General features: G+C 41.2%; 1 protein-coding gene across 4 annotated transcripts in view; it reads right to left on the reverse strand.

Annotated features, from left to right (window-relative positions):
• Positions 1–13,612, reverse strand: part of klf8 (Kruppel-like factor 8) — a 71,507-nt gene that overhangs the window by 26,972 nt on the left and 30,923 nt on the right. For 2 of the 4 annotated variants that reach the window (XM_034113976.1, XM_034113974.1), the window contains exon 2: positions 4,095–4,391. In XM_034113976.1, the coding sequence (XP_033969867.1) occupies positions 4,095–4,391 (297 nt within the window). Of the gene's footprint in view, positions 1–4,094; positions 4,392–4,621; positions 4,799–7,302; positions 7,472–13,612 lie in introns of those variants that run through there. The other 2 variants (XM_034113975.1, XM_034113977.1) reach the window with 2 other exon arrangements.

The following is a 13,612-nucleotide window of genomic DNA, read 5'->3' on the forward strand; positions in this document are numbered from 1 at the left end:
ACCTTTAATAATGGACAAACCCAAATCAACAACAACGATTAAGTTATGAATGTGCTGGTATGAGCATCAGTAATTATTGGGAACATCAGGTAACAACAACATGCACATTATGTCATTATCAAGACGAAGTATTCAGTAATGTAATAATGTCCTTAGGTGCACTTTATGTGAGTTCCCCCAGAAAGAAGTGTCTGTCAAAAAAAATGCAAGGTATTAAAATAGATAACTAAAAAAGATCCACACATTTCCATAAGTCCAAAATGCACCTGCAATGGCTGCAAATGTGCAATTTTGAGTAAATCTGCCAAAAAAAGACTGAAAATAACCAGCTAAGATATGACGAACGTATACATATCGACGTTGACTAACACAATGGGTCTATATAAGCAGTGTAGACTTAAAGGTCCCATGTCATGGCCATTTCTACTGATCATATTTCCATTGTTGAGGTCTACTAGAATAGATTTATATTGTTCAATGTTCCAAACTCACATTGGTTTCTCATACAGCATCTCTGTATAGTATGTGTATTCACTCTCTGTCCTAAACGCCTTGTTGGAGCTCCTGCCCCCCCCCTCCCTGTGAGCCCAGGGTGCTCTGATTGGTCGGGACGTTGCGAGGCTCGTTGCTGCTAGGAGCGGACAGGTTTCCGGGTCGGCGATACAGCGAGAACAAGCTAAACTCATCCCGAGCACATACAAACACTCACAGTCGAAGTAAAAACAATAAGTGTGGCTTGATACTGAGTAAGAAAAAGGTTTATAACGCTGTGAGAATGGGTCTGCGGAGAGCATTTCTCCACCATCCCAACTCGTCTATTACCAGCGTTCAGGGAGCTCTATGCAAGTCAATGGGACTCCCTGTTAGTTAGCCAAGGGATCCTGGTGTGTGAGGTGCTCCGCGGATTGGTCCATTTGGGCCAATCCGGTCATTTGTTGTTGATTTGGGTGTTCACACGTCACAGAACCCAGGAAGCAAAACTATGGAAAATGAGAAATGTCCAACGAGGCGTTCTGGGGCAGCATAGACAGGTCTTCTCTGTGTTAGAGTTTTACTCGCTACAGGGTGTACTTTGAGGGTTTGTGACTCTGCAGACCGTTTACATGCAGAAGCTTCATAACACACAAGGGGACGGGTAATAACCAGAAAAGCATGACATGCGCCCTTTAATAACTTATATAAAGTGTTATTCCTGTGTCTTCCGAGTCACTTGCTTCAGAAGCGAGGCAAGAATCCTTCCTGGCATTCGGAAAACGAAGAGTGGAACAGGCTAGCAAGTGTGCAGGTGTGCGTCATATGAGAGGCCCCGCCTTACATTTTCCGCCACAGATTTGGGGAAATTGGTCCGTGCGCAAAGCATTGTGGGGATTTTAAGACCGCAGAGTCTACACATGTGCAGCCTCGAAATTTCCCCCAAACCAAGGACGAGGCCTCGGTAGAATTCCAAGTATGCTGGACATTGGAACGGTCCTGCTGCGCCACTCGATGACGTAGCATCCTTGAAATATTGGCTTGGAAGCCAATATCCTCGAGATTGAGAAACACCCACAGTGTCAGGGCTCTGCTGTGACCTCTGACCCGCCTCACTGCTCCTTTCATACTCGTCCTCCTGATGCTCTCCCTCACTCAGGATTAAAACAAACAAAAGGTCATCTCCGCTGCTTCTAATGCACAACTGCAAATGTCAACACGCTGCAATTACATTTGTAAAGTGTGTTTTTATCACTTTGTACGTTTTTTATGCATCCATTTATCATTTGCAGCCATCGTCAGGACAACCTGTGCCTCCTGCTTCCTCACTTTCCAAGAAAAGACTCAACATGATCTTTAAATACCTGTAATCTTTATGTACCCTGTTTCACGTTTCATCCATTTATTCATCCAGCGAGCTGTAGCTGTGAGGGGTTGAATGCTTTGCTCAAAGGCTCTCCTTCACTTTCCAGAGATGTAATACTGGTCTGTCCATTGTACAAACTTCAAATTGGGTCTAATGGATTGATAATTGATCAAGCAAACTAGTCATTATTATCTTGTTTTAGCTTCTCCAATGTGTGCCTAACAGACCAGCAGACCTATTTACAGACATCATCCTCGGCTCCGGGAAACGGCGGCATCCATTTTTCATTATTTTTCCCACATTTGATAGATTATTAATGGGGGAAATAATTAACTGGACAATGCAAAGAAGTCTGTAAATCACAGGTTTCCTCACAATATCATATCATTTGTATCGACAATGAAACGGTATTTGCAAATAGCATGAAGTCTGATATAATATTATTTGGATTTGTTTAATTTGATCAGTCTGCCATTGATATGAGAAGCATGTTTTCTGCCTATTTACCACACTCAGTTACATTCATATCAACTCACAAAAAACAACTGATGGTATATAGCTTGACAATTTCCTCTCTGGGCTCTGAAAGAACACATGTATGGGATATTTGCTCTGTATTTGGTCTCCGTTAATGCCACAACTCACATTCTACCATCAACTTTGAGAATGTTTTACATTTAAAAGACGGAAAAGAGGTCACTGTTAATATCTTAACTTTAGTATAGCAATGCTTTAATCTCAGGCATTTCCCTGTGCATTCATTTCAGCTGAACGTCGTCATGTTCCCTGAGCTGATCGGAGCCGATTCAGATCACCTGTTTGCTGCTAATTAGGAATCGAGAGCAGCTTAGCATTTCCCCTCCCGGCCAATCAGATGTGACAACGCCCTTTTCTTTGGGGCTTAAGAGAGGAGGAGAGCTGCACACTGTGCTCATCATGCCAGGCCTTAATGCACACATTATTTCAGCAGAGATTGTCAGAAAGAAACCCTGTTTTTTTAGGCCCTTTTCAGACGTATTTACTGTCTAAACTTCTCTGATTGAGAGTGATTTTGAGCACAGTTAAACGTAGTTGGAATGAATGGCAAGAAGCGATGTCCACTGGGTTGCATGAGGTCACATATGAGTACTATTTGCACAAGAGTTAATGATAACCGGCAAGCTCTGTTTCTGTATGGTGTTCCACTTTGTCTTCTGTTGTCCTTTTTGAAATCAGAATATTTTATGTTTTACCCACTGCTGTGAATGTGAAAGACCTGAAGATGTGTTTAAAATATAATTGTAATCCCATGTCGGATGCTGATGGTATATTAGTACGACCACTGTTATGTGCAGTTAGTTTCTAGACCTGTGTTCATGCTTCTCTAAAGCCTAGAAGTGTTTAACAGAGTTGATCATGGACGGTCAGGGTGTGGAGGTTCATCAGACATCTTAAGCGACTTAAAGCTGATCAGTGTCAGATCAGTCTGGCTGTGTTCACACACACACAACGCTGCACGGGGAAAAGCCCGCCTCATTCAAATGAACTGCAACTAAAGGGTTCATCCGACATAAAGAAATATAACCTGATGCAATTTCTCATTGTTTAATTAAGTGCACATTCCTCACTTATTCTGTATATTTACGTTGTGTATTCGATTAAGACGTACTCAATAGATATATAACGTTCACTGTTGGCATGTTTATATATTTTCTATTCATGTTTATTTCCTTGTGTTGTAGCCTACATACACTACCTCACAGGAAGTATTTTACTTGTAACTAAAAGCTGCTGTGCACAACATGTTAATGTATATAGTACACTGTGTTTCTGTCACTGATATTTAAGATATTTATTTAAGAAATGTTGAAATAATTGTACATTGACAGTCAAAATGCTGCTGTGACCAAATAATGTATCTAAATAAAGTATCTATCTATTTTGAAGTGTATTTTTTGTGTTTTCTATTTCAATGCATGTGCAATGCCTTGTTTACACGCTGCTGTGACCAAACAAGTCCCAATGTGGAATAAATCAAGTGTATCTAATCTAATGGATGTGACTGTAGTGCATCAAACACATCTGTCACTCAGAATGGACTTCCTGTATTGTATTTTATCACCCTGCTGCTTCATCACTCACACATAAATAAATCCTCCTCCAGTGTCCAGTGTTTAACCTGACATGATCACACACGTCTTATCAGCCACACCCTCCTCCATCTATCTGTCCACCCTCCTCTAATCTATCAGCCAATCACATCCCTCCCCCTCCTCACCGTGCACTCCATCTCCTCCGGCTCTGGTTTGATCTGTACCGAGGGCATGACTGTCACCTCCTCCTCTTCCTCCTCCGCCTTCACAGAGCGTGTCGCCACTTCCTCGCCCACTTCCTCCTCTTGCGGCCGAGGCCTGGTGGCCGGCTCCTCCTCTTCCTCCTGCTTGACCTCCTCCTCCTCCTCCTCCGGTGGCGGTGGTGATGCTGATGGTTGTTGTTTCTTCAGGTTGCTCCTCGGGCTCCTCTGCTTCCTCTGGCCGCCGGCGGCACTCTTCTTCTGCTTAGGAGTTGACTGGCACTAGAGGAGGAGAAGAAGAAACAAGGTGAGAGGGGTCCATGATCCACAGAGGAAGGAGAAGGTAGAGGAGGGGGTTGGGGAAAACATGGCAGAGAAAAACAGGAGAAGGAAGGGTGAGAACAATGTGAAGAAAAGCCCAAACTTCCAGGCCAGAGGAGAGGGTGGAAGGAGGCTAAAGGGTTTGAAGACAGGTAGGAGAGACAGGAAATGCTAGAGTCTACAAGCTTTACCTCTGTGCTAAAAGATGGCTAAATGAAAACCCTTCTTCTCAAAAATCTGCCAGAAGAGGGGGGTAAAAACACACACACATTCTGCTTTTAAAAAAAGATAGAAAATGAAAGGCACAGAGAGAGAGAGACAAAAGGCCTAATCCTGAGGCTGCCAGTGAGGGAATGAGAGCGAACGAGAAATAACAGAGAGCGAGAGGGAGAGCAGGGAGGAGTAGCCGTGAACTGACCCCTCCCTCCCTTTCAGTGCAGGCAGGCGGACACACCCTTTTCTGGAAGCCGAGAGAGAGAGAGACACACATGCATGAAGAGCGAGAGAGAGAGAGAGAGGTGGGGAGTGCCGAGGCAGAGGGACTCAACACACACACACTTCTAGAAATGCACACACCCCTTCTCTGCCTTTTCTGTCTCCATTTTCCCTCCATGTCCACTTCCTTTTTCAGACCAAATTCAATGTAAGATTGTGTCTTAGAATTAGCTAATTGCAAAATGAATTGTTAAGAGGTAGGTTAACAATGTCCATCATTTCTATCATAAAGAATCAATGTGTGCTTTACACTGACAATGTATTAGATGCTTGGGTCTCTGTACTTATACAGAACACTGAGAACGGTACAGTATTTCCCGTTCAGGCTAAATATAATATATAAAGAGGGTGTAGGGTAGGCAATCAACTATTACATAACTACAATAACCAAAATCCCAAACAATTATTACAGTTGCTGGATCAAAGGAATCCAAAGAAAGTGAGGATTATTTTATAAAATCCACACACTGTTACAATCTGCCTGTGGTTTTGAAACAGATTGTCATCAGGCGGTGATTCTAGCCGTGGGAACATATTCTGTACTATGAATAGAGTTTGTAAAAAATGACCAGCATTTTGATTAACAACAGAATATATCATGTAAAGAAGAGTGTAAAGAAGAGCAAGCTTTCTGGAGAGCCAAAATAGTATTTAAATGATCTGAAAATCAAATCTTCTGTTCAAGATCCGTCTGTTCAACTTGAATATGTGGCTTATCGAGGAAATTTGACGCTGCAGAATTACTTGAATGATGGTGTAATTTCCATATTTTGACTACATTTTTTCTTTAACCCTCCTGTTGTGTTCGGGTCAAATCTGACCGATTTACTACTTTCATCAATCATTACTTTTTTGTTTTACATTCCATTGCATTAAGGCTTCATGATATCCTTCACAGTAGACATTTGAACATAGAGAATTGCTGATCAACACTTTCATTGCATTTTGGATGATTTGGTCAACTTTGAAACACCCATGGTGTTCCAGGTCAAACATGACCGCCATCAAGAAAAGGAATTAGTAACCATCCAGATCAGATAAAACACACACACACACACTCTAGATGTGTCCCCCCCCCCCTTTATGTGCCCATCCCCCCACATGGATCACACCTGGCACACGCAATACATGTTCAGTGTCTGTTCTTTGTATATTAACTGCAGTTGTTAATGTCTACCAGTAGTCTGATACAATGTACAGTTTGAAAGGGTGTTCAATGACATGTGGTGATGATTAATGGTTTTTGTGTTAATGTAATAGCAGTTAAAACAGGACCTTTGACCGAGAACACCAAAGTAAGGGGGGGGAACACGAAGACAATAGCAGGGTTAGGAAGCCATACCTAACCTCACACCTGAGATATGAAATCAGGTCTATGTCTTGTGTTCTCCTCGGCAGACAGACTGAAACCGAGGGTCGTGACCTACAGTTAAAAACTGCTGCTCTGGTCTTGTGGAAGTTGTAAAACAGATGACTTCCCTTCTGATTTTTTTTCTTCCTCTTCAAGCTCAGCTGTTGCAGATGTGAATGTGGTTACAGGCAGCGTTTCAGTGGAAGCTTTTTTTTTTTTCAGAAATGTGGTTTTAAAAAAGAAACCTGACTCTGTGAGATGTGCACTTCCTCTGAGTTTAGTGACGTCTAAGAGCTGATGTTGTGAAACTGACATGAACAAACACCAGCAGAAATATCTGGATGTGTGTCTAAACCTAATCACACTGAAGCACAACGTGACACTGACCAATCCAGCAAACTCACTACTGATCATGACTTCCTGTGTGAGCAAGATACAGACAGGAAGTGATGGTGAAATGTCTTCACAGCTTTTCTGTCTTTCTCACAGTAAATATAAAAAAGAACTTCCTGTCTGCACTCAGAACACTGCTTATCGTGGGAGATACAGTAAACACCTTTGCTACCACGTGCCTCTGGGAATTAAGTCCAAATCAAATGGCAGATTAGTAGATTGCGTACATTATTCAATTAAAGAGTACCTTTAGCATTCAGTATATTACTCCTCCAATACACAAACTATGTCTACCTTTCGTGTACATTGCCAGGCAGATCATTTGTGTTGCATCTTCAGACAAATCTAACTTGGTACTGAGAAAACTCCCTTGAACCACACCTAAGTAGGCGACAACAATTATGAAGCGGATATCAAAGCACTCTGAGCAATAGCGACAAAATATCTTCTTTGTAGCATCCGTGTTGTTTCCACATTTACGACTTGAAGGTAATGAAGTCGTAACACCAACATCAAACGGTTTCTCAACAGGAAATAGGACAAACCAGGACCATTGAATTGGCCTTAGAGGGCAATTCTAGTTTTAAAGCATCCAAAGTTCCTTCAGTATGGCAAAATAAACAAATGACTTACTGTACTCCAGACTTTGGTAATCAACATTGTCACAAAGCTGATATTCCTTCTTTATATCAAATCCAGTGCTGAGAGAAGCCTTGAGGTTAAATCCAGTGACTTTAACAAGAGCTTTAATCCATGTTCTGACTGTATTCTCTATCCTCTTCAGAGAGACTGTTGCAGGCCTACATGTGACCCAGCAATGGATTCCACAGTGAGGTGTGGCCTCAGCCAATCAGTATGGGTGTGGCTGCAACTCCACCCCTCCCACACACACACACACACACACACACACACACACACACACGCACACGCGCACACACACACACACACACACACACACACACACACACACACACACACACACACACACACACACACACACACACACACACACACACACACACACACACACACACAGAGGACACATGCTGGTCTCTCAGCCCCATTGTGGTGGGACAGAGCCCCCTCTGTGTCTCTAAACAAAGGTAAAAGCAGCTCCATGCCACACCTTCCCCCCAACCGGCAACCGGGATCTCAAATTACAAACAACCCCCCTTAAATATATCAGAGTATCCCCTCATTTATTGTGTGGCCTCTTGTGGGACCAACAACAAACAACAATAGCTACAAATGAATTCAAGAGCAGATGTTGCTATCTGAGCAAATGGGCATAACATCAGGTTTAGGAAATGTGCCATTATTCTGAGACCAGACCTACATCCCATTTCTATGACAACAGGAGCAGAAAACGGACCACAATGCATTGCAGCTAAAGATACTGAATCTATTGATTTATTTTATTTACACACCAAGATGAATTCCAACCACAGTTGATTTGAAATGGTCATAAATTATTAAGTCTTGCAAGGTGTGGATTTCCTGTTATAAGGAAGTACATGCACTTTAAAGGTAGGGTAGGTAAGTTTGAGAAACCGGCTCGAGATCGCTAGAATTTGAAAATACACAACCGGAAAAAATCTGCCACTTCCTTACAGAGCCCCTCCTCCAACACACACGAACGCGCACATGACCAATGAGGGCACGAGATAAGTTTGTGCCCCGATGGAAGGCTGACAGGCAGGTAGGCCATCCAGTTATTTTAGCCGGGCCGGCTCAGATGATTGGTCGTGCTTTTTACAGTACTACAGCTTCCACAGATGATATTTATTATGGATTTGTTGTCAAAGCACTTCAGATATTCATTGCTATCAGGATGTTAAGAGCATTCCATGGAATATAACAAAAAGTGTATCTCGAGTGGGTTTCTCAAACTTACCTACCCCACCTTTAAGCATCGGCTAAATAAATGTAATGTAAATACTACTTTTACTTTACATACAATCAATTAAATAAGATTCCTGTATACAGAGTTAAGATGATGTGTATAGAGAGACCAGTAGTCTAATGTGATAAAGTTTACTCCAACTGTACTTAAGTTACTTTTAGGGTTGCAAAATTCCGGGAATTTTCAAAGATGGAAACTTTCCACGGGATTTAACGGGAATTTATGGGAATAAACTGAAGGTTGGCTCTTCATAGGGAACTTAAATATAGTTGGGGAAAGTATATTTTAGCATAATCTTGACTAAAACAAACAGATGCCATTCAAGTACACTTGAATATCCATGCCATTCCTCCATCACATCTACATAGCACATTGCTTACTGCATGGCTATTGAGACCACACCCCCTACAGGCACTGTGCATTCCTCCATCACATGCACACATGATTTCTAGAAGACTGGATCACACTTTTGAGCCCAAAGCACAAGACAAATGAAGCCACACATTTGAGCCTGTGGACTACACAAAGTGAAGTAAGTTTTGATGATATTATGGGGTAATATATTTATTTAATTTTTAAATTGCAAATATCACATACAAATGTATTCATCTAGGACAGTGTTTCTCAAACTTTTTCATACCAAGGACCACTTAACCAATAAAAAAAACACTCGCGGACCACCTAACTCCCCAAATATCCAAAAACACATTGTTTTTCTAGAACAGATTACAAATCGCCTGAAAATGGTACAAACAAGTGGCAACATGTGTGACGAAGGTGTTGCGCTGGGCTATATCATGCAATGGAAAGTGAAACTTAAGCTAGCTCACGGAGATATTCCCGCGAGAGTGCGGAAAACTTAAATGTATTTATTTATTTCAAATATGGAATATTTCCAAAATTCCCCAGCTTAACTTCCCATGGAAATTTACCGGAAATGTTCCGCCCCTTTGCAACCCTAGTTACTTTACAGATACAGATTATTAACTCAAACAAAATATAAATCACTAATTAATACACATTTGTTGGTGTAATTATTGGTTAAGATATCCAGCAGCAGTTTATAAAGTAAGTCAAATTAGATGCTCCTTTGTGATGAACACATTAATGCATCAATAACCCTTAATATGAAGGGCCATTTTCAATAACAATTTTCTTTACTTTTGGTACTTTGAGTATGTTTTGATGCTCATATTTTTGTACTTAAGTAAGACATTGTATGCTGGACATTAACTTGAACCAGAGTATTTTAAATGTTACTTTTACTTAAGTACTTTTTACATCACTGAGTGACAGTACAGGAAGCGTATGCAGCACTCCCGTAACACATGTGGCTATATGCAAATGTTAGCTGCATGAGTGAAACATGTTGAAGTCTGTGGATTCCAAGAATGGAACAGGATGTGCAGAGAACAACTCTGAACCTCCTGTAAAATATATTCCTTCTTCTGAAATGTTTCCTTTCTTTCAGATCAGTTTTTAGGGGATTGGTTTCCAAACTGTTCTCATTAGCATATGTTTTCCTCTGTGATTGGCCTCTTTTCTCTGCCTTTCATGTTGAACCTGCACTCTCAATACTGAGGAGGTAACATGAATACAAATATCTCCCCATCATCTATCAGACATCCTCATCACCTCCTGTTAATGTCTCATCAAGATGTAAATGTACCCAACGGAGACAATTTGAAACGCCCTCTGCAGGGAACACAGGGATTTTAGCCTTTGCAGATAATTTACATTCCCAAAAACCTATATACCACACTACAGTAAAGGGAAACACCAAGAAGCATAATAGAGCCTCTGCTGGGATGTTTTGCAAATGTAGAATAAACCAGACTTAGTGTTTGACAGTTAGGCATGATACGAAGCGCGTCTTTTAGTTGGAAGAGCGTCATTGTTGACATTTTTAGGTGAGTCAGACAGTCTTCAGGAGGGAGGATTTGTTTTTGTCTGCTGGAAGAAAACGGCACAGATCAAGGGCAAAACTCCAGCAGCGGCTTTGAAGAAGCTGCAAACTTTTTAAAGACTGTCAAACCTGCAGCCGGTCAAGAGTTTGATGTTCTCCATGTTTGATCTTATCCGTTGCGAAAGGCAGCAACCATTTCAGATTCAGAAACCTAATAAAGACATTTCGACACGTTGAGTATCTTGTTTACACAGTCCAGAATAATCTGCTCCACATATTTCTGTATTGGGGGAATAAAGTGCTGTAGGCAGACCTGGATCCAAGAGGATTTGGGAATAATTCCTCAGCGTTTGTTTAGATCTAATGTGGAGCTCAGGCTAGGTGGAGTTCAGACGGAGATATGTAAGCAGTAGATCACAGGAAAAACACACCAAATTGAAATGTTAAGTCGTCTGAACTTTCTGCCGGATAAAAAACCACACCCAGGAAACAGTAAGAAGCAAACACTGAGAAGCTCTTGCAAATCCAACTTGATCCACATCTGCTAGCAAAAAGGCAGTCAAGGGGAAGGACTACAGCGAGGTGTGTGTGTGTGTGTGTGTGTGTGTGTGCGTGTGTGTGTGTGTGTGTGTGTGTGTGTGTGTGTGTGTGTGTGTGTGTGTGTGTGTGTGTGTGTGTGTGTGTGTGTGTGTGTGTGTGTGTGTGTGTGAGAGAGAGAGGAGAGCAGGGGTCCCACTGTTAAGTTCCAGGAATAAAAAGGGTGGGGTGGGTGTGACGACCCTGCCTCTGATCCCGCCACAGGAAGTGAGGGTGGGGGAGGAGGGGAGAGAGAGAGAGAGAGAGAGAGAGAGACGAGAGAGAGAGAGAGAGAGAGAGAGAGAGAGAGGAGAGAGAGAGAGAGAGAGAGAGAGAGAGAGAGAGAGAGAGAGAGAGAGAGGGAGAGACAGAGGACAGACAGACAGACAGACTTACTTTTTGTAAGTATTCTTATTCAATGTTTTATTACATTTTTAATTGGATATTTTGACGATTACTTCTTGTGTCCATGACATTATTTTATTTTATTTTACATTAAGTTTGACATATATATTTTCTTTTCTTTTTTTATTTAAAATATCTCTATTTTATTTAGTTGTATATGATATATTTATTATCCTGCTATATTTATATAAATGTTTTTATTTGATTTTATATTGTATACATGTTTTTATTTTAACCTATACATATATATTTTAATTCTATTTTGTATGTATTTATTTCTATATTTTTTCCATTCCAAAACTGAGAAACTGCCACAAACCCAATATTTTCTTCCACAGGGTGTCCGCGGGGTCTTAACAAGTATTAAAAGTTGATAAATCAATTTAGCGAAAATTAAGGCTATTAAAAAGTATTGAACGGCATTTTCCAAGGTATTACATTTTGTAGCTAGTTTTCAATAAGTATATGAATGGTCCAAAGAGGTTGTATTCTAAAGTGTGCCTGAATGTAATCATTGCGTAGGTGTGTAGTGTGATTCTGTGTAGTTTATTTATGGCATCCCGTTGGATCTGACGTCATCTGAACAGGACATCGCACGCTCACTGCTTGATAGCGCGCGAAGCTCCGTTTACGCCAAATGGTTGTGTCGCCAATGTAACCGGTTAAAACTCCAAGTGGTGATGAGGTCTTAAAATGTATGGAAAGGGTCCAAAGATCCAAAAATACTTAAAGTTCCAAAAATAACGTAAATTCAAAAAATACTTAGAGATCCAAAAATACTTAAAGTTCCAAATATACTTAAAGTTCCAAATATACTTAAAGTTCCAAAAATACTTAGAGATCCAAAAATACTTAAAGTTCCAAAAATAACGTAAATTCAAAAAATACTTAAAGTTCCAAAAATACTTAAAGTTCCAAATATACTTACGGACCGTCCACACAGCAGCGTTAAAAAAATCTTGGAGGTGGGCGTATCTGAAGCTTGGGGATTTTTTGCGAGCAAGGCACCAACAACCAATCACATGAATCTCCCGCCCCCGACATACGAAGCAAAACAGTTTGAAGTAAACTGGATATAAACTCCCCAAACAGGCGAAAACCTACCACTGTCTCTGCCACCTCCCTCCATGCCTGGCTCCTCCGGTTTGTATCCCGGTAGGTAAATAGGGACTGGTCATAAAGCACCGGGTGATTCCCTACCGCTAATTTCTCCTCCATTTTTTGGAATATGAGGAAATGATGTCACTCCCAGCTTACACGCCGTTTGATTGGCTAGAGCTTGAACGGTCAGATTTGCATACACGGGATTTGATTGGCTGACGCTTCCACCTCAGCCTCAAAAGTTGAACATTGTTCAACTTTGAATCCTGAAAATCCTGAAAATCTCCGCTCGCCTGCCCACAATGCAGTTCGGCGAAAAGTGAGGGAAAGTGACGTCACCCCATTCAAAGTGAATGGGCGTTTCAAGATTTTTTTAACGCTGCTGTGTGGACGGTCCGTTAAAGTTCCAAAAATACTTCGAGATCCAAATATACTTAAAGTTCCAAATATACTTAAAGTTCCAAATATACTTAAAGTTCCAAAAATACTGTAAATTTCAACTACACACAGGGAACACAGTTCCTAACTATTGTAGTGTTGTTCTGCAGCCGTCCACTAGAGGATCTTTCTCTGAGCCTCAAACAGGCCGATCATCTCCACATTTGAAAAATCTATTTTTACCCACTGAGACTCACTGAGCGTGAACTGAACACTCTGCTTCATCCTCTCACGGGCCACACATTCACACCCGCTCACAACAAGCAGTCTGTTACTGTGGAGGGGGGGGGGGCATTCACTGTCTGTGTCCTGCTCTGGGATTCAAACCCTTGCAACTATCTCTGAAATATGATCTAGAATAAAACAATACATCTGCATGTGGACCATGCATTCAAATACATTAATCTCAGAAAAGTAGATAGAAAGACAGAAGAGATGGAGACCTGACAGGAGGAGAGCTGTCCAAACATAAAGGGTATTCAGACATAAAGGAATACACTGATACAAATAAAGGTTAACATAGACTTCAAGTGTTGTGTGTCTGTAAAGGCCTGTTTTATGTCTTCATCATTTTTACACCAGAGCACTGACAGCAGAGACTGACAACACATGTA

Source organism: Trematomus bernacchii, unplaced genomic scaffold (assembly GCF_902827165.1).
Source record: "Trematomus bernacchii unplaced genomic scaffold, fTreBer1.1, whole genome shotgun sequence".
NCBI lineage: Eukaryota > Metazoa > Chordata > Actinopteri > Perciformes > Nototheniidae > Trematomus > Trematomus bernacchii.